General features: G+C 37.3%; 2 protein-coding genes across 5 annotated transcripts in view; one reads left to right on the top strand and one right to left on the bottom strand.

The window, feature by feature from the left end:
* map2k7 (mitogen-activated protein kinase kinase 7) overlaps positions 1-8,146 on the top strand; it is a 51,680-nt gene extending 43,534 nt beyond the window's left edge. The window contains exon 13 of the mRNA XM_052137010.1: positions 8,046-8,146. Within this exon, the coding sequence (XP_051992970.1) occupies positions 8,046-8,061 (16 nt within the window). The 3' untranslated portion in view covers positions 8,062-8,146. The remainder of the gene's footprint in view (positions 1-8,045) is intronic.
* LOC127651259 (patatin-like phospholipase domain-containing protein 6) overlaps positions 1-22,054 on the bottom strand; it is a 48,305-nt gene that overhangs the window by 11,787 nt on the left and 14,464 nt on the right. For 2 of the 4 annotated variants that reach the window (XM_052137005.1, XM_052137008.1), the window contains exons 3-28: positions 21,943-21,999; positions 21,709-21,796; positions 21,331-21,505; positions 21,107-21,247; positions 19,802-19,961; positions 19,647-19,727; positions 17,792-17,920; positions 17,606-17,686; positions 17,284-17,413; positions 15,717-15,791; positions 14,195-14,298; positions 13,851-14,018; positions 13,678-13,755; positions 13,290-13,495; positions 12,127-12,258; positions 11,779-11,902; positions 11,434-11,623; positions 11,038-11,187; positions 10,888-10,951; positions 10,619-10,787; positions 10,151-10,333; positions 9,910-10,028; positions 8,410-8,566; positions 8,089-8,205; positions 7,784-7,853; positions 5,103-5,219 (exon numbers count right to left, since the gene is read on the bottom strand). In XM_052137005.1, the coding sequence (XP_051992965.1) occupies positions 5,103-5,219; positions 7,784-7,853; positions 8,089-8,205; positions 8,410-8,566; positions 9,910-10,028; positions 10,151-10,333; positions 10,619-10,787; positions 10,888-10,951; positions 11,038-11,187; positions 11,434-11,623; positions 11,779-11,902; positions 12,127-12,258; positions 13,290-13,495; positions 13,678-13,755; positions 13,851-14,018; positions 14,195-14,298; positions 15,717-15,791; positions 17,284-17,413; positions 17,606-17,686; positions 17,792-17,920; positions 19,647-19,727; positions 19,802-19,961; positions 21,107-21,247; positions 21,331-21,505; positions 21,709-21,796; positions 21,943-21,999 (3,265 nt within the window). The remainder of the gene's footprint in view (positions 1-5,102; positions 5,220-7,783; positions 7,854-8,088; positions 8,206-8,409; positions 8,567-9,909; positions 10,029-10,150; positions 10,334-10,618; positions 10,788-10,887; positions 10,952-11,037; positions 11,188-11,433; positions 11,624-11,778; positions 11,903-12,126; positions 12,259-13,289; positions 13,496-13,677; positions 13,756-13,850; positions 14,019-14,194; positions 14,299-15,716; positions 15,792-17,283; positions 17,414-17,605; positions 17,687-17,791; positions 17,921-19,646; positions 19,728-19,801; positions 19,962-21,106; positions 21,248-21,330; positions 21,506-21,708; positions 21,797-21,942; positions 22,000-22,054) is intronic. The other 2 variants (XM_052137006.1, XM_052137009.1) reach the window with 1 other exon arrangement.

The raw sequence follows: 22,054 nt of genomic DNA, 5'->3' as shown, positions 1-22,054 counted from the left end.
GATCATTATGGCCAAACAGTTACATTTTTGTTACAACAGACCAGAGGAAATTTCTCCAGAAAGTAAGATCTTTGTCCCATGTGCACTTGCAAACTGTAGTCTGGCTTTTTTATGGTGGTTTTAGAGCAGTGGCTTCTTCCTTGCAGAGTAACCTTTCAGGTTATGTCGATATAGGTCTCGTTTTACTGTGGATATAGATACTTGTCTACATGTTTCATCCAGCACCTTCATAGGGTCCTTTGCTGTTGTTCTGGGATTGATTTGCACTTTTCACACCAAACTATGCTCATCTCTAGGAGACAGAATGCATCTCTTTCCTGAGCAGTATGATGGCTATGTAGTCCCATGGTGTTTGTACTTGAGTACTATTGTTTGTAAAGATGAATGTGGTACCTTCAGGCATTTGGAAATTTCTCCAAATGATGAACCAGACTTGTGGAGGTCCACAATTAATTTCTGAGGTCTTGGCTGAATTCTTTTGATTTCCCCATGATGTCAAACAAAGAGGCACTGATTTTGAAGGTAGGCCTTAAAATACATCCACAGGTGCACCTCCAATTCAGTACACATCCTATCAGAAGCTAATTGGCTGGAATTTTCCAAGCTGGTTAAAGGCACAGTTAACTTAGAGCAGGGGTGACCAACCCTGCTCCTGGAGAGCTACCTTCCTGCAGAAATTAGATCCAACCCTAATCAAACACACCTGAACCAGCTTATCAAGGTCTTTAGGATTACTTGAAAATGACAGGCAGGTGTGTTGCAGCTAAACCCTGAAGGAAGGTAGCTCTCCAGGAGCAGGGTTGGTCACCCCTGACTTACATTTTTGACGCACTGGAATTGTGATCTAGTCAATTAAAAGTGAAACAATCTGTCTGTAAACAATTGTTGAAAAAATTACTTATGTCATGCACAAAGAAGATGTCCTAAACGATTAGCCAAAACTGTAGTTTGCTAATATTAAATCTGTGGAGTGGTTACATTTTTTCGTTTTAATGACTTCAACTGTATATATAAATGTTCCTTGAGGTTTACTTATGATAGTAGTAAGTATATTTAATTATAATATAAAGTAGTCATATATAAAATAAAAAGATGACAATTTTCCTGTAGGAAACACTCGGTTTTGAAACTACTTCTCCTTTAAGACTTGCAGTAAATGCCCACTGATATGATTGGATTGACTGGAAGCCACAGGTCTCTGCAGAACAATAATGGATATTTCCCAAACTGTGGACGTTTTAAAACCGGGATGGGCGTTTCCGAACTATCCAATGAAAGTAGAGAATCTCAATGTAGTAAGCAAATTGTCTAGCGGTCGAAAAACTGCCATCCCTGTTCGAATACCTCCACTGATATGAAAACACCCATTTTTGCTTGACTGACCTGCTCTCTCTTTGCCATCTCACTGCTCACAACTACTGGGCATGTTACGGAAGTAATAAGGTAGGAGGCATTGATGTGTTGTTGTGAAGGCGGTCAGATGCAAATGTCTACCACAGTGTTACATCACAATGTGGAGGAAGTCGAAAACGAGACGTTTTGGCAGCTTGGTTTCAAAAAATACTCTTTTAGCAGTGAGGAGGAAGTTTTGAGTTCAGAAACTTGCAGTCTGTTTTTATAGTACAATGACCTCTTAAATGTTAAAAGATCATATCATGACCCCTTTAATTTCTGTGTACCGTATTACATTAATTTAGCTTAAGTGGCTAGTTTAGGCTTAGTGCTAGGCTGGCTTAGTAGCTAGTAGGATCCAGATGACACCCCCCAGTGACCCTTGACCTCATGACTACTGTATATGTGAAGAACAACAGCCTCAAGAGGCACTGAAAGGCATGCACCACAAGCACACAGAACATAAGTGAGCAACGCATGTTTGGTCTGCTGATGATAGCCAAGCTTATCATAGATGGAGTGCACGTGATGCGTGCATGATAGCAGTGCATAGGAAAAGCTATGTCAACCTGAACAACAAAACAAGGACAATGACACAAATATAACAGAATCAGAAAGTGGCCAGAATTAAAAAATAAACAAACTGGAATATAAAAACAAAAAGAAGCTGTTGTTTACATTGTCTGTACTGAAAGTCAGTGTCAATTTTGTTACTACTGGTTGCAGCTTTATGCAAATCAATGTTCTCAACATTTCCATATGACCCACTGGCACTACACTGAACCTTGTTAACTAAAGATAAAATTTGAGGCTAAAATTCCAGTTAAATCTTACAATACCATGTTTTCCAAAACCCTATAGTGGTTCAATTAATCTTGAATGGAAAATAAAATAACAAATTGCAAAAGCCGGATAGTTCCAGATCTAAAATCTGATTAGATGAGCTATGTTCAAAGCCATTATATGCACACCAGTGATCGCCCATTACTTTAAATCTATCTTAATATGGCACGTGGTTTAGCTAGTATAAACAGCCAGTTAGGATAATGAACTATAACCCTAACCTATAAATAAAGTGTCCCATACAAAAAAGATAAACAGGCAAAGACTAGGTTTGGATGAAGTTGAATTGAAAAACTGAATTGAAATGGTTAAATCTTATGGTCCTGAGGCTGAATGGGTGAATCTATTGAAAACTGCTAGAAACATGTATGGGTCATATTTCACCCCAAATTATATATATATGTATATATATATATATATATATATATATATATATATATATATATATATATATATATATATATATATATATATATAATGAATATATAGCTCTTGAAATAATTAAGAGACCACATAAAATGAAAAGTTTTGTTTTATTCTATACTGACAACATTTCTCCAAATAAAAATATTGTCATTTAGAGCAAATGCTCAAAATAAAACTGGTTAAAATAACAAAAAAAAAAAAACTCAAATATTGCAAAGAAAACAAGTTCTTATTCATTTTCAAACAACACAATACTACTGTTTTAACTTAGGAAGAGTTCAGAAATCAATATTTTGTGGAATAACCCTGATTTTCAATCACAGATTTCATGTGTCTTGGCACGCTCTCTACCAGCCTTTCACATTGCTGTTGAGAGACTTTATGTCACTCCTGGCGCAAAAATTCAAGCAGCTCGGCTTTGTTTGATGGATTGTGTTCACAAAGACAAATCTACCCAATTCCAGCCTTGCTGTAGCACCCCCAGATCATCACCGATCCTCCACCTGGTCGTCTTATGGTTAGACGGAGACCTAGAGAGGCTTCAAGCCACAGTGTCTCACACCCACTGTGAAATTTGGTGGAGGATCGGTGATGGAGGACCACCGGATCAGACCTGCACAAGAAATATGGATGGCCACAAGCCAAACAATTTTTGCACTAGGAGTGACATAAAGTCTCTCAACAGCAATGTGAAAGACTGGTAGAGAGCTTGCCAAGACACATGAAAGCTGTGATTGAAAATCAGTTTTATTCCACGAAATATTGTTTAAAAACATTAAAGTTAAATTTAAAGCATTAATATTGTGAAGCTCTGAACCACAAGGTGAAAAAAAAAAAATAACAGTGAAAAAAAAAAAGATTCCTTCCTGAGCCTAAGTATAAATTTTTTTCTCTCTTCCCAAAATGTTTTTTTTCTCTCTTAAAAAAATTTTTTTTTACTCCCTCTCTTCAAAAAAGTTTCTCTTAAAAAAAAAAAGGAAAAAAAAAAATGCATGCGGTACCAATCTTGGCCACCAGGTGCCACTATCAGTAAACATGTAATCTTATGCTTTTATTGCTTTCTCTGTTGCTATATAGATGAATAATAATAAATGTATTATTTATTTAAGAATTGCAAACCTTAAATCAAGAAAAAAATTAGGTTACATATGTTTTATATGGAATTCGTTGTCATGTAACACCTGGAGTTATTTTTTCATGGAGTTATACATTCCTTTGCTTCCACCATGTAACACTGAACAGACGGCATACAAGTGACCAACAATTTCAAACAATAACATTTTTGGTAGAGAGAAAAACAAATTTTTGGTAGAGAGAAAACATTTTTTTGGAAGAGAGAATAAAACAAATTGGAAGAGAAAGTTTTTTTAGGAAGAGAGAAAAAAACATTTAAATGTAATTTTTTTTTTTATTTGCAGTTATTTTTTTACCACCTTTATGTTCAGAGCTTTCCTAGTTTAAAAATGAATATGAACTTGTTTTCTTTGCATTATTCGAGGCATCTTTTTTTGTTATTTTGACCAGTTGTCATTTTCTGCAAATAAATGCTCTAAATAACAATATTTGTATTTGGAATATGGTAGAAATATCACAGAATAAAATATAAATGTTAATTTTACTAAAACACATACCTATAAATAGTGAATCCAGAGAAAATGACAATTTTGCAGTGGTCTCTTAATTTTTTCCCAGATTCCCTATATATATATATATATATATATATAAATATGTATACACACACACACACACACACACACACACACACACACACACACACACACACACACACACACACACACACACACACACACACACACACACACGGTATATATTCATTATTATTATTATTATTTGCCTAAAGACAAAGAAATATGGAAAGCCTATTTTAAGGACCATTTTAATCTCATTACCGTAATGTGAAGAAAAAAAATCATATTAAAATTGGTAATTATTAATACATCACAGTAGCATTAATTGTACTGCCTTTAATGTATGTTTATTTGTCATACAATTTTTTGTTTTATTACTTTTTACTGTTTAAATGACATGGAAATAGGCTCCTGAAGTCTTAGCTATACATGTCTCATATTTTTTTGGGTTTGGCATTTGGGGTAAAAAGTGACATGGACATGTTTCTTTTGTTTTATTATTATTATTATTATTATTATTTGCCTAATTGTAACATTAATTGTCATCACAAAAGCACAGACTCTCTCCTCTATGCTTTCTCTCATTGAATACTGTACAGTGTTCCTTCCAAGCCATGGATTCCCAATGTAAGCAGGGGGTTAGTTGTTGTTTTTAAACAGGACAAGAGACAATAAAAAGCAAAGGGTAACTGAGTGGTTGGTTGTCACAGGGATATCACTGTAGCTGCTTTTAAAACTTCCTTTAGGTTTCTGGAAGTTGGTGGAGGGAGGGACGAGGGGCAAAATCCTGACCTGGGACATTGTTAACATAGCAACCATCCACGAGTAGGTGGCCGTCCTTGGGGTCGCAGAGAGGAGGCAGATAAGGGGTATAGGAGGCACTGGCTCTAACATAGCGCCAAACACAGCCTGGCAAAATGAAGATGGAGAGTAAATCAAAACTGGATGAGACATGGAGAGACAGAGCGAGAGCAGGAAGGAGAGGGGACACAGTATACAACAGGAGACAGATGAGTGAGAATGAGAAAGGAGAGGAGGAACACACCCTCCTGCAATTTCATGAAAACCATGCCAGCGTCTGGCTGTGCCAATCAAAAATGTAATTCTCTTCAACATGGAAACAAAATCCTAAAGCTGTAATGCGCTTTAGCCCATTCCTAAATATGGAGTAAAACAGAACTCTCAGAACAGCAGAATTTCTAACAGGTACACGAATGGTGAATATATAGCTAACACTATGTTCCCTAGAGATGCCAATCTATGCCATGCCGATTAGGACAAATTAATGGATTAGGGCAGGAGAGGTGGAAGAACAGAAAGAGAGTGAGATTGAGAGATCTGCAAACTGGTTAGTGTAAAGGCACACACTAATAACTGCACTAATGATAAGAGAATGCTAACTTCAGTCTTAATCTCTGTTTAAGATTAAGATTCAACTTTATTGTCATACAGGTACAGAGCCAATGAAATGCAGTTGTTTTCGCATATCCCAACTAAGCTGGGGTCAGAGCGCAGGGTCAGCCATGAAACAGCACCCCTGGAGCAGATAAGATCAAGGGCCTTGCTCAAGGGCCCAACAGTGGTATCTTGGCGGTGCTGGGGCTTGAACCCCTGACCTTTCGGTCAGTAACCCAGAGCCTTAACCGCTGAGCCACCGCTGGCTATTGTGGATCACTTGATTTATAACCACTGACATTAAGGTATTTTATATATAAATATATATATATATGTATCTTTGTAAATATATCCAATATATGATATAATACATTTTAAAGCTAGAACGCAAAATTGCTGGAATTAAATTAACATTAAAGCTGAAGCGTGTACAGTTGTTGTTGGGCGAAGGGCAGCACTGAGTACGCTCATGAAAATAGAGCCCTTTGGCTTTAACACTAACAATAACAATATTTTCAAAACTCACTTTGAAACAAAAACACTTTTTCTTTTATTCAACCAAGCAGGCATGGTTATAACCAATGCAGATAATCTCAAAATGATCAACTACTGGCCGATATATCAGCCCATCACAGAAAGGTTATTGAAACAGTAATTGATGCTTTGGAGTGTGAAATTAGTTTGAATATATTACTCTCAACAACAGCTTCTTGAAAACATACAACAATTTTGTACAGTGACTAAATGTGCAAGAATTAGGAAAAAGACGATGCATGTTTCCTAACATATGAGAACCAATGTCCTCAGATGAGCAAAACTTGACCAGAGTAATTATATACTGTAAAGTATACTGTGATCAATCGTGTTGTGATCTGTAATTTAATTCCTTATGTGTGCAATGTAAGAATTAGAGACATGTAAGCAATGCTACACCAACAGCAGAGACAGGAAATGGTAATAACATGGCAGGGGTAAGCACATGGGTGATGCGTTCTGGATCCTACAGACATCACTAATAGGGATTTTATCTTCTACAACAGCAAAAGGTGTTCACTTTAACATAACAGACATTTGGAATACAATAGAAAGAAAACATGAGACAAAGATGTTTGAAAAGGACAATAATGAATGAAAGATTAGCCATATTTATTAAACACTAAGAGACTGAGACGTAAGGTAGGACAGAAGGGACGACTGATGAGACAAACGAGGGGAGAGTAATAGCAGAAAAGAAGACAGAGACAAGCTTAGTCCTTGCAGTCAGTAAGGCAAGCGTAAATCCATCCCTCATTTGGGCAATCTGGGATGACCACATGACCATATTTTTCAGCACAGATTACATAAGTAACTCGATAAATCTGCCTGGAACTAAGAGAATAGACAAGTATAAATATGTTCCTCATAGTCATGAACATTAACATAAATTAATTTAATTTGGTCTCTGAATAATACACGTTCAACTTAATTTGAGGACGTAGCTGGACATGCCATTGGTCAATCCAAACACTTTACAAATTTGAGTGCCTATGCGTTTGCCAAACTGACTGTAGGAAATGAATCACCGCATCTCAGTCTGGTGAATGTGAGTTAACAAGCATGATGTGATGAGCATTTTCCAAATCTATCTCAGAAACATCACTGCTCGGCTAACCCGCATGCAACATAAGCTTCTCTTCTTAATGAAATGTAATGCAAACAATTCAGGCAGTTCATAACTTTCATACAATAAAAAAACTTTTGAAAACATTATACAATAGAACAACATGATTTAGCACCCCTAAAATTTCTGTTATTATTACATGTTATTTGGGAACTTTTTTTTTTTTTAGAGTGAATTAATATCACTGTCAACATAAGTAATTGTAAGTCAAATAAGTCTTTATATATTTTTTAAATGCACCTTAATTTGACAGAATAAATACACATATATTCAAAAAAATATTTTAAGATAATTATAAGATTAATAGTTCATCAAAAATGTATACAGTACAGAAGTCAAATGTCCCTAAAACTGAACCCTGTGGAACTCCTAACTAAAGTGAAAGTGGAAGTGAAACAACAGTTATTTTTTCACTCACCATCTTTATGAACCCGCATAGAAGAGGCTGTGATGTCTGTGGTCACGTTGAAGTAAGGCAGCCACAAGTCCTACAAATAAAAGGAAGAGAAACACATAAAATGTTTGCGTTTACATGCATTTCTTTATTATTACATAATTTCTTCTTTCACACAACTTTTGTTGGGTGTAATCTGAAAATCAACTTGAAAAATAATGTTCAAACTGCAACGAATATGAAGTTAAAAGAAAGATTAATAATTGCAATGTTTGTATTTCCACAGAACTGTTTCAAATTAATGTGGCCCCTAAAAGAGCTTTGGTGACCTCAATTTGTTTGTCCTCAAACACTTTGGAGATACTGGTGTTGAAGGCAGAGCCAGAGAACATGGATGTGATTGGATATGTCAGATCCAGAACTGTTTTGAATACAGAATTCATCGCCTGAGAGCAAGAGAAACAGGATAAGCAAAATCAAATCAAAGATTCATCAGGAGATCTTCTATTTCATCCCATTTCTGCTTTCCTTATCTGTTTTAACAAAACTAAAAGTCTGAGATATGCAAAAACTGATCTTAGAACAATAACTTAACTCTGTGAATTACAGTGATTTTATTATGGGTAAGGGGTGGACAGAGTGAACATTACCTTGGACCACTCTCTCGCTCTCTGCTTGACCCGAACAGCACTTCTCTCCTCTGCATACAGAGCACCAATAAACGAGCCAATGGATGTTCCTCCCACTATGTCAATGGGTATTCCAGCATCCTCCATGGCTTTGATTACCCCCACATGAGAGCAGCCCCTGCAAAAACGGGAGAAAATAATGCCTCATATTTTGTCATTATTCGAAGACTCAATGGCCAACTCAATGGAAGAATGCTCAGAAAGCGAGCCTCTCTGCTCTTCCATCAGGTTACTGTAATTATCTTTATATGCACACACAACTGTTTTTGTCCTAGATGCTTGAACCGTGTATTTTCAAACTGCGGTTGCTGTGACTGGAGACCCTATAACCATCACGTTTTTAATACGCCATGTTAAGTTGAAAATCGTTTTGAAGACCCTGTGTTCTGTTCCATTCAGCCGAGCTCCATCTAACTGTTTGAAAGGAAGAATTCCTCTGGTGTGTGTGCACCATATATAAGCGTTATTTCTGCCCCTGACAGAAAGTCACAGTGTGCTGTGTTGGAGTATTTGCCGTGATGATTCAGACCACAAGGTACCATCAAAATCATGACATAATCATTCACAAAATTAAAGGAATAGTTCAACTAAAAATGACAATTCTCTCATCATTTACTCACCCTAATGCCATCCCAGATGTGTATGACTTTCTTTCTTCTGCAGAACACAAATCAAGATTTTTAGAACAATAATTCAGCTCTGTTGGTCTTCACAATGCAAGTGAATGGTGATCAGAACTCCAAAAATCACATAAAGGCAGCATAAAAAAGTAATCCATATGACTCCAGTGGTTTAATCCACATATTCAGAAGTGATATGATAGGTGTGGGTGAGAAACAATACAATTATTAAGTCCATTTTTACTCTTAAATCTCCACTTTAACTTTCACTTGTGAAAGTGAAACTTAACAGGGACCACATGTGAATTTCAGATGTAAAAGTAAAAGTGAAAGTAGAGATTTAGAGTTAAAAAAGGACTTAAATATTGTTTAAATATCTGTTTCTCACCCACATCTATTATATCGCTTCTGAAGAAACAGATTTAACCACTGGAGTCATATGGATTACTTCCATGTTTCCTTTATGTGAATTTTGAAGCTACAAAAGGTCTGATCACCATTCACTTGCATTCTATGGACCTACAGAACTGAAATATTTATCTAATAATCTTAGTTTGTGTTCTGCTGAAGAAAGTAAGTCATACACATCTGGGATGGCATGAGGGGGAGTAAATGATGCAAGATTTTTCATTTTTGAGTAAACTATCCCTTTAAAAATAAGGCCCCCCTTTGACATATTTATGTATAGTTATCACTGAATTTCATATTCAGTGAACAGTTCCATCACACAGGATCATTATCCATCATCATTTTCATGATCGATCACTGCTTTCACTTCCAAATACTTGTGCCCATCCCTAGTTTTATCTTAAGTATAACAACTGGGCAGGGTGTTACTCACCTGGCTCCTCCTCCCCCCAGCACAAGGGCGATGCTGTTTCCTGTGAGCACTCTGGCCAGCCGTGAAAAATCACTGTGTCTGTCTGCAGTCTTCTCAAAGACCTTTTCATACACCTCTCTCTGTGTAAAAAAACAAACCACATCTATATAACACACACGTCTTTATACATACAGTATATTGTTATTAATACGGTAAAGCTAAATGTCTTGTTATTTTGCTGTAAATGAGTGTGTTATTTTACTAGTTTGCTGGAGCCTCTTCGTGAGAACACTCTACGGGGGCATCTCAGGTGAAGGTGTCCGGAGCACCAGCTTCGCATGTTCAGCCATTCAACTGTTCTAGAGGGGCCCGGTCCATCCTCACGATGCAGCAGAACTAACTGCTTCAGGGCCCGTACTGCTGTGTTCTCTAACATCTGCTCCAACTGAGAAGATAAACGCAAGAGACAACTAGATAATGACAGATGGATAAAGGACATGGGTTATAGTGATTTGCCTGCTGTTGTGCCTTGCTCAGGATGCAAAGGTAAAAAGTTCAAGAATCGTTCCTTCTAAGGTCTGAACCTACAACCTTATGGTATCTTATCTTAGATCTTCAAACACCACACCACCTCACATATTCATATGAAAATGTGGAACACTACATTCACTTTTACACACACACACACACACACACACACACACACACACACACACACACACACACACACCTCTCCGAGTGCAGGTTCCTGGTCCCCAAGCCCCACAATGAGGATGCAGTCAGCTTGTCTGATACAGCGCTGCGTCCACGGAGTCATGCTGCTGTCTGTCTGATACAGCACTATACGATTAATGTCCTCCTGCTGAGCCAACCAACCTGACAATCTGTACTCATGAATACTACAAAATAAAGAGACAAGCATTTTACATGACAGTAATAAACCGTACATAAACAGTTACATGACATAAACCGTAATTGTGGGTATGACGTCTTTTTTACCTATCCAAAGCAGAAGCTCCGAGTCGCTCTTTGATGATGTCACTGGTGAGCAGGAGGGTCGGTCCTGATTGAAGAAGGTGAAGGTGCATTAGCAATACATTCATTATTAATATCATGTATGTTCAATGTCAATCACTGCATTTCCAATACCAATAGCACTGAGTGCATGGCTAAGCTCCAGATTGAAGGCATTGATGGGCACATCATCGCAAACAGGAAGTACTGCCACAGTGGAGAGATTACTGGCTGGGTTAGTGACGTCTGGACTGGAAGCCATGCTGGACAGACCCAGAGCAGAACCTAAAGAATGGAAACAAGACGTGATTTCAAAGTTTTTAAATATGTATCTAATTTTTCCTTCTGTTTCTGTTTCATGTTCTCGGGCTGTTTGGCCATTACAACCATTGCTGCAATAAAGGGCTTGCGAAAGGAACAACTTCCAGTTTCATAATCATGACATGACTAATGTATTATCTAAGAGCATCTTTACTGAAGATTTTATTTGTGTGTGAATGATTTATTTCAGAGTTTTTAGGCTAAACCTACTTGAGAAAGGTCCACGGGGCTGTTGAAGGTTCCCCAAAATCTTCTGCCCCAGCAAATGGATCAAGCGGGTCACCACCTGCGGGTATCTTCTCTTTATATTGTTGAGCGTTCCTTCTGGAAGCTTCACTAGCTCAGTGTCTCTGACTGCATGAACTGTGGTAGCACGAGGCTGATGTGTCAAAGCCTCCACCTGAGAGAAAGAAATACCAAGAAAGAAACTTTCAACCAAACTATTAATCATTCTATCAAATACAGCACAGCTGAACACCTAATTGTAATTCAGCAATCTTAGGTTCAATTTCAGTTTAAAGAAAACTAGGGTTTATTTGGCAGCTTTAGACTGACCACTCCAATGAGATCTCCTCGTCCATACTCCCCGACCAGCTCCTTCTTCCCATTGGCTTTCCGAATGACGGAGCGCAATCGACCATTCAGCACAATGTAGGTACAATCAGACTGATCGTCCTGCCTACAAAATACACCTCAATTATGTCCATTATTTCACATGCCAAAAGACCGCACCCAAAACTATTGTGCAATACTTGCATACAGATGAAGAACTGAACATACTGGAATGTAATCTGGAATTATCCAATTAACAATAATTACCCAGGTACTACTTTTGAATGTTCTCAAAAGAAGAAAAGGTGACACTGAATTGAAGGGAAAATATTCTAGAAGTGAGTGATGTACCGGTATAGGGCGCGTCCTGCCTCCACAGCCATCCAGTCGATGGCGAAATCCATCTGCCGTACAAACGGTGACATGCGAATAGCAACAGTGTGAGCTGCGCTGAGAACTACACTCGGCTGCTCACGCATGATCCTATAGAGGGCAGCACAGAATAAAGGCAATATGAACAGTGCTGCAATGCGGATGTGGATCTGCTCTATTGCAGGTAGTAAAAAAATTAACAATTGTATATTTGTGGCCTTACATATCCATTAATGGCATATTCCAAGTCAGTATTTGTATCATAAATGTTTTACAAAAAACTAAACATTTATTTAGATTAATTTAGAAAAGGAAAAAAATCAGGGTTACATTGAAGCACTTATAATGGAAGTGAATGGGGCTAATCTGAAAACATTAAAATATTAGTTGTTTCAAAAGTATAACCACAAAATGTATACAATAAGTGTGTTAAGATGATTTTCGTGTGCAAATATGGTTTACTAGTCTTTACTGAGTAGTTATATGCAATTTTAGAACTTTTGTACATTTTTCCAGAAAGGCAAAAATGACAATTGAAACACATAAACTTCCCATTTTTTGCCTTTAAACCCTCTAAAAATTGCCACACAGTTACCTTGATTTTTTGAAAAGGAAGGACATGTTGAAATTATTTTTGGTGGGAATCAACATTATGCCACAAATGCTGTTGATTGAGTTTAACATGTATATAAACCAGAGTATTATTAATCTTTTTTTTTTTTTTTTTAAATCAACATAACAAAAAGGGGTAGCAATTGATATGAATGCATAAGGCAATTGTACATTTTTGGTGCTGTGACTGGTCATCACAAATAATGATTATAATGCAAGTACATATATTGCATGAAGATTCTCAATTAATATGAGCTCATCAAAGCGGCATGCATCAAAAATTATAAAAGACTTGCAAATTGCTGTTTCAAATTGTTTTAGAGGGAGTATAGCATCACACAACAGGACAGGCAAACTTCCCAAAGTAGACTATTTCATGTCAACTAAATACTTACATTTTAATTCACCCTACCGCTCATTTGAAATGAATTTCAAAAGTATTTTATCATCAACGTTCTACTGCTAATCCTGTAACTAAAAACCTGGAAAGAGGAAATATAATGGAGGATAGTTTTTTCGGAAACACTTACTCATAGAAATCGGATTTGGAGATCTTCAGGAAGGTGCAGTCTCTCTCTGCTTTGATAGTGAAGATGAGCGGCTCTCCTGTCAGAACAGCCAGCTGACCCACCATCTCGCCCGGCTGGGTCACAAACAGACACACTGCTTCCTGCTTGTCAATCATCTTCTGATAGACGTGAAGACAACCCGAGAGGACAAAATGCAGACTCACATCCTGTAGAAGAGAAGAAAAAGAGAAGAGTGTGGAGTGAGTGGCGACACGGAGCTCCAATAAAATCTACATAAAGGCTTTTACTGCATAATAATGTAATGTCATATTGTTAATAACAAGCGATGTATGGTTGCTAAAAATGCGCATCAGAGAAGAAAGGAAAGGAGATTAGAGAGGATGAGCACCTGGTCTCCCTGTCGGGCTAACACAGATCCAGCTTTAGCATGATGAAGCATCACTCTTCCATTCAGCAGCGCAGGGTCCTGAAGAACAACAATAAACAGAGAGGAGATGAAAGAGTAACGAGAATGTGATGTTAAGAATCCGCGGAACTCCAGCACCATACACAAGCAGGTACCTCAATCCTCATGAGCTTGAGAATTTCTTTCTGGGCCTCCTCGAACAATGTGGCATTAGGTCGTCCTGGAAACGGGCCATAAAGATTCTCCATCCCTGACTCTTCCTCGGGATACAGATACACACCTGACGGAACCTCATCCACAGTCACCTTCCTCTCCCGCTGATCCTGAAACACAGAAAACAAACAAGATCTTTTTCCTTTAAATAAGCTTTATTTCTTTTATGTAAACAAGCATGATTTGTCACTGATTTAACCTAAACTTAACATATTACTGAAATGTTTTCTCACTGAAATATCTGAGAGAAGATATATATATACTGTATATAAATATGTATACTCACTCGAGTGAAAGCAGGTGGGGTAGGTGCACCGTCCTCGGCAGATACAGAGATACGGCCCCTCTCATAAGCCATGTCAAAATCTGAACGTAGACTCTTCTGCATGCCTGTAACACATGCACACAAGTGTAAAATTACAATTTTAGCAATAATATCAAAGCATGATTTATAAAAATATATATCGTTTATACAGATATCAACACAGATCATCTTTTTTCAGTGCTGTGAGCCCTAATGCAAACATGTTCTGTCTTATTCACACTTATTACACGGCTCTGTGGAATACTTGATACTGATGTGTCAATCAAAAGATTCTGTGGTCAAATATAAGAATCAAAATGAAATCATAAAGTTATTTCAACTCAAATTAATACTTTATGCTGTTTATTTATTTTTTGTCTTGTAAGTAATCAAACCATTCAGGGTTTTATTTGGCGATAACGACCAGCTGTATGCCATCCCTCACTAGGGCTGATTAAAGAAATATATTATATCGCATTTAATATATTTTGTTACATGTTTATTGTTTAATAGCATAATGTGTACTATTTAAAATAATTTACATTGATTTCATTGATTTGTTAAACACATGCTAAAAACCGGTACTGTCTCTTTAAGAAAACCTGCTGTTCTGTGAAGAGCATCTGCAAAGGCCCTGATATACTATACCAGCTTGCAAATAACACTACACGCCGATGTGTTCCTGTTGACTCATTGTGACTGACTGAACAACATAAACAGAATGAGCTGTCGGCCTCAAGGTAGGTGGAGCTCTAGGTCACACCCAGCAATGACGTGGACCAATGGCAGTAAGAAGGTGTTCAGCAGCCTGTAAAAAGTTTTCCTAAATGTTCACCCTAGCGAGCAGTTACGAACCACCAAAACTAATGGAAAAATATTTTGTTTTTAATGACGTCACACCCATTCATCCTTCGATTTCATAGGAAGTAAATCAGGGCCTTAAATGAGCGCAAGTTAACGAGGGAGACTCTAATGGCTTTTTACCTCATCCTATAGGTGATTAGAGTTAAATGTATCTTTTTTGTTGTTTTTGATTAACAACTGACTGTAGAGAACAGAAAGGGTGTTAAAAGAGACATTATTCAATGACAAATGGATTGCATGGATCTCGTCTTGGAATAAGTCAAAATTTTACTCTCAACACACAGTGAAAAGATTTCGCTACTGAATATTCCACCACTATACCACACAATCACTGATGAGTGAAATCTGAACATTTCACAACCAGTGGCTAATCATAGACATTTTTAGTCGAATAGCGCAAAATTTGGTTGCAAATACAAGTGATCTCCTCTCACTGAAGTAGAGGGTTGAGCATAGAGTAAAAGATCAATCTTGGGATTTAAGAAACGATATTGAGATTGTTCAAATGAACAATCTATATTTTTACCCAGTATCCCTCACATACGATTCTGTGTAAAATGGACTGGGGACACAGGAAAGGTCAACCCAAAAAGCAGACAGAAATATTGTTTGTTTTGAAAGAGACACATGCTACACCTACCTGCAATGTCTATAGGCATGGATATGGTCCTGCTGAGAGTCGGGATTGAGCCGCCATCCTTCCCATAATCTGCAACTGCAGAGAAAAAGTGACATCATCGACGATCAGCTCTTCCTCTGAACACTGTTAAACAAATCTAAGGGACTAACATTACTCAACGGCATCAGAAATTCCTCTTTAACATATTAATTTTTTGTATTTGAATCAGTATTTGATACAAATTCCTAATCAGCTCCATTATTCCTAACTAATGCTGGAAAGTGACTGTGAACAAACCTACATGTAAGGGACTTTCTCAATTAACAGTCTCACATTAGGCAGTATTTACAGTACGCAGATGAATTTAGAGAGAATGCTGTATATATGACATTTTTTCAAATTGTAATGGTAACTTTTCACTATATTATTGTCCAAATGTCTTTCCATAAGAGCAAAATCTATACATTATTCCAAAGTTTTGGCCACAGTGTATATATATATATATATATATACATATACATATACCAGTAAGTTCCTGTCCTCGAATCTGATTGGACAAGAGACTTTCCATGAGTACTGATGGTCTCAGCTTCACTGTGTGTATCACTCCGCTTGTGTCCGTGCCATTGGTGACATGAAGTCAGCGTCAGTCAGTGTTTACATTCAACAGCTAGGAAATAGCTTTAAACTGCTTTAAACTAACAACTTAAGCATTAAGGCTCATCACAACTGAGAGACACAACAGACTGATTCATTTCACAAAAAAAGGCGGTTACCTCTTAACAGAGTTTCCACATTGGAGAGAAAATACTATTCAAAATGGCGGAGGACATTGTAGTTTCTATAGTGAAATACTCTTGCGCACCAGCTACCGCAAATAGGGAGGAATACCCCCGTTTGGACGTCTATTTTTCCACTGAGAAAATAGGATGAATTTCACTAAAATGACATTATCTTCAGAAAGCTTACTAACAGACTAGAGCATCAACAACACGTTATCGCACACGCTCCACCTCTCTCTCTCTCTCTCTCTCTCTCTCTCTCACACACACACTCACACACACACGCACACACACACACGCGCACACGCGCACACACACACGCACACACACGTTTCTCCAATAACATGTTAGAAACAGCCCAAGCTGTGATCCTAGTAGTTCTCAAGTGATGTTTTTGAGAGGCTTGGACACATAATTTGTTTTGAACCAGCAATGGTACATTCTGATCTGTGGCGTAAGATTAAAAAAGTTGTATGACCGTTTTTTATGAACCTACTCAGTTTTTCCAATTTGTTTTAAATGTACTTGTTCATTGAACTGTTGTATATAAGCAATATCGCAATCGTGCTATATGGACCTATATCAGCACTATTACAGCAATAAATACAGCCAAATCACAGCAGTGCTGATGTAGGGCCCTATAGCACTCTTGCTCGTGTGATGTGTGATGTGTATATATATATATATGTATGTATGTGTATATATGTATATATATATATATATATATATATATATATATATATATATATATATATATATATATATATATAATTATTGTATATGTAGTATGTATTGCGGTTTCTAACCTGTTGCATTTTGGAGGGCGGCCTCGCGGTGTTTGTCAGGGACAGTGAGGCTGCCGAACCGTTTGCTGTGTCGTACAGGGCTGGAGCGTGTCGGATGAGGAGAGAGAGGAGAGGGACGAGGCTGCATGTCCTGAAGAAATACAGATAGAAAAAGAACAGGAAATCAAGCAGATTCCACTTTCAAGGAACTAATATGTAGCCTCTCAAAATGTGCTAACCGTGCAAGTGTGCATCTTAAGTGGGACAACATAGTTAATATTAATATAAACAGTCATAATAAAGAAAGGGTGTATGAGTGCATATGTATACAGTATATTCTCACATGGCTGAAGAGTTCATTGGTGAGCCCCAGGTAGTTGTGCAGGGCCAGAACAGTCACTCTCTGAAGACGCACCATGATGATCTACAGACAGGACACAACATGAAACATGCCATCATCATCATCACTTAGTCAAACACTTACAATGTCCTTATAAAACACTGTTAGAATCTGTGTATAAAACCAGACCTGCACCACTCGCACTTGGCTCTCTGGGTATTTCTCAAAGATGGACAGGAAGGCCTCCACAGGCAGTCTTAGGACAGTGGACACTTCTGCTGCTCTCGCTGACACGGTCTTATATGGTCGCTGGTGACCCTGAAATAAACAAATACACACATGCAAACCACTTTAATCATTGAATTCAACATAATATCAGTCATTCATTATTTTAAATAACACCATAGAAAGTTGTTTTAACAAAATATTAATTTTACTTCCAGGAGTGTTGGTTTTTCATGTTTTTAAATTTTACTGACATTACAGCTGATTTTCAGTAAATATGCATTGGAACAATGTGTACTGGGAAAAGCAAAAATAAAAATAATTTGACTTTAATGTTTCAAGCTTTTTTCTACTTTTGCAACAAAATCGCAATGTTCTCTCTTTGCATTATCAAGCAAACAAGTGATGGCCAGTGCTGAAGAATTTTACCAATCATAAATTAGCATGAACAATTCTGATTCAAATGAATGGCCAGCATCATCCAATCACTGCCAACCATGTTAAAATTCAATTATACATTATAAATTCTGAATCCAAGTACTGATTACCATTGTGAGTGGTCCAAAAATCATCTGCAGCCTGAAACTGAACTTTTGGTCGGATGTTTAGAGTGAATGCACTTGGCTGCATAGGAAATTTATAGGATGCTCCCTTGCTCCTATTTAGTGAATGACTTAACATCCAGTGTGCTGTCTGTCTGCTCTGGTCTCAGAACAGTTCAAAATGCACCTAACTCCATAAAAAGCCTCTGAAAGCAAAATTGTATTCTCAATGTGATAATGCACAGTAAATATAGGATTTCTAATGAAAAAATAGCGCTATTGTTCACTATAGTATACATTGTGTTTAACAGCATGCCGTATTGAGATAAAGCGCTCAAATTTGAAAAATGCCATATCGGATGAAACTAGAAACTGTAATCTTTTTCTCAAATAGGTTTCAATGTAAAAAACTTAATTATGTATCTAAACAGAGAGTTTCGTTTGTGTTTCTCCTAAAGAAAAACTCCAATGTGATCGGTGCCATGTTGTTTTGTCACATGAAAGTTTAACTCTTTACTAACAGCCACAAGTCTTCTGAACTGAGATCAGTCAGTTTAAATTAATTTTAAGTATGCGTTGCATATTGCGAAGCCAAAATACAATGTCCATGCAGAAGGATGCTGGGTCGATCAAGGTTACAATGGTCCTGTGGTGTGACAAATGAATTTTTAAAACAGTATGTCACACCACAGGATATATCAACTTCCCGAAATTACTTAATGTCAATTACTCATCTTAAGAGTCAGGACCAGGGTCAGATATAAAGAATGCTACCAAAAATGATAAAAATATCCTTGAAATTCAAAATGTCTAGGGCAAAAAATGTAAAAAAAAATAAAAAAAACGTTTTCTAAAATAGTGCTTATTAATATTCTATTACAGTCCTAGTTAAACATATTATAGCATAAATTAAGTTGATGTTGCCTTAATTTTTCATTCTTAGGATAATAGGTAATAAATGATCATCCTTGAATTGATTAAACTGACATATTTGATAGATTATAAAAAATTTAAAAAGCCCTCAAAGGTAAATATTCCCCTGAAAATTAAAACTGTGGGCAAATATTGACCCTTAATGTAAAATGTATTTCTGACACTAGTCAGGACCATTTCCTTGAACAATAAAGACAAGTGAATAAAAAGACAAGCAGGCGTTGTGGAGCATATTACATAAAAATACAAGTCCTTGCCTGCATTGAAATGGCAAGTGTGTTCAGGGCATGAGTAGACAAACAACATGAATACACAGAGAAAGTAGAATTGTGAGTGTGACCCACTGTGATGACATCAAGGATGCTCAGCAGACTGTGGACACTGTCCCCAGGGTAAACCTCTTTCACCACTCCGTCCTTCCCATCCTGAGCAAAAGAGAGAGGTGAGTCATAACTGCCTAATACTAATCATGCCATAATGTATTTACACACATTCTCACCTGTCCACTAAGACATAACTCCAGCTTGCCGTCCTGTACCACATATATACTGCTGTCAGGCTGACCGGGTCTAAAGACATATTCACCCTGCTGGAACTGTAGAAACACCATGTGCTTACACAGCTCCAGAAACAACGGCTTCTCAAAGTGACCCAACACACTAAACGAGAGAGACAGAGAGACCCAAGCCACACAAATGTATTGTAGTTAATAACTGCATAATTGGCTTGTAATAAAGACTTGTTTAATAATTCAAGAATCATACTCCACAGCTCTAAGGAAAACTTGATTCTGATTGGTCAATCTTTAAATTCTGTGGACCAATAATTTTTACAATTACAAACCAAATTCCCTAAACAATAAAAAATTGTGGACAAAAAGATTCATTGTTGAATAGTTATATGATCTCATTTAAATGTAAAATGAGAACACATTAAACTGTAATGAAAACGACTCACAGTCCAGATGCAATGTAAACTTCCCAAACAGCTTCATGTGATGTAGAACGCAAAGTATGAGGACATCGAAAATACAAAATAAGTAAATATAGAAGCACACTCGTTGTGGTATCAGCGGAGCCGGAGTACTTTAAAGGAAACACCCCTGCATTACATTGTAAATGCAGTTATATTTAATGCTTTATAAAATTTCAAATAATACGGAAACAGGTCATGTAATTAACTACAAACTCCGAAACTGGCATTTCTCATTTCTCTGTGTGCCTCTTCTATGAGTTGCGTGAATGTCCCGATCTAAGGGGGAGAGATTGAAACTGCACCCGTCTGAGGAACACTCTGTCACGGGGACGCTCGCCCCTCGAGCACGCGTGCTTAATGCATCTAGATTATAATGTGATGGCTTGAGACATATTGAATCATATATATGTCACTGTGCATTTCTTATCATGAAGAAAATTGGCAACACAGAGCTTTATTAATAAGAAGGAGTTAAAGATGGACAGAAGTAAACAGTGGGGTGAGAGAGAGCTTAATCTTCGCCCCATTATCCATAAGAGCTATTGATTAATTGTTGCAATAATCACCAGAATAGTTGAATAAACGTCCTAATAATCGTTAGATTAGTCAATTATAAAAATAATCATTAGTTGAAGCCCTAATATTAATAATGTATTTATTTATTTATTTACGTGGTAAGTAGCAATGTAATAAGCTGGATAATGAGTTAGAATATCTTTTTAGAAAATGAGCCCCTTTGGTGTGATACAAAATCACCTTATATATATCCTCTTGTTCATTACATCTTACATTTCATATGTAAAACAATGAACACAAACACTGAGTTTACCGGACGTTCTTGAGCATGTAGAGCACTTCAGATGGCAGGTGAGAATTGGCCACGTCGAACTCTGTGAGATCTGCTTCCAGCACTGAGGGAGGAGGCTCCTTCATCTGCAGCGTGGGCACTTCCTTCTTAAAGCGCAGGATCCTGAGAGAGAAACATGCAGCTGTGCTTCAGGGAAGTCTCTGAGCCCATAAAAACGACCAAATAACTGAACTAATGCAACATACTTTTTGGCAATGTTCAACATCTTTTGTTTCTTTTTGAGGCGGGGCCTGGAGAAGGAGGTGGAGTCCACCAGAGAGGAGGTAGACTGAGAGACCTTCCTCATAATCTTCCTCCCGTAAAACAATACTTTGTCTCTTTTACGAAAACGATATTTCGGGGCTTCCTGAGCCTCAAGTTCTGAGAGAAGACGCAACAACAACAGACATATTCATCTGATAAAATTATTACAAATATAGATGACAAGATAGTTTTACACAAAATACAATATTTTATTGAAAAACAAAACAAAATAAGAATAATAAAAAAAGAAATGAATGGCATTGAAAAACAAATTAAAAAATGTAATGCATATAGCGTGAATTAGTTTTAGGAACACTGACTTCGGAGCTGCATCCTGCGCAGGACAAAAAATATGAGGACAGCAATGAGAACGATGGCGACCCCAGCACCGATCACGATTCCCATCACCTGCAGAGAAAATGAGACCGAGAGAATGATCTAGAGAAAACTGGAGTGTCATTCGCACAGCAAATCTCAAGCTTGACTGAAAATAAACTGTGCCATAACACTGTTTCTCTGTAATAGTGAATGTATATTTCTTTGTATTTACTTACCATGCTTGTCTGTAGCTGCTCATCCACTAAAGACTTGATGTTTCCATTTCCCTCCTGCTGCAAAACACAACAGATAATAATACATCAATCAGTGAGGGTTTAGATTAACCAG

The sequence above is a fragment of the Xyrauchen texanus genome, chromosome 11, assembly GCF_025860055.1.
Source record: "Xyrauchen texanus isolate HMW12.3.18 chromosome 11, RBS_HiC_50CHRs, whole genome shotgun sequence".
Classification (NCBI taxonomy): Eukaryota; Metazoa; Chordata; class Actinopteri; order Cypriniformes; family Catostomidae; genus Xyrauchen; species Xyrauchen texanus.
This window is presented reverse-complemented; position numbering and strand designations above follow the sequence as displayed.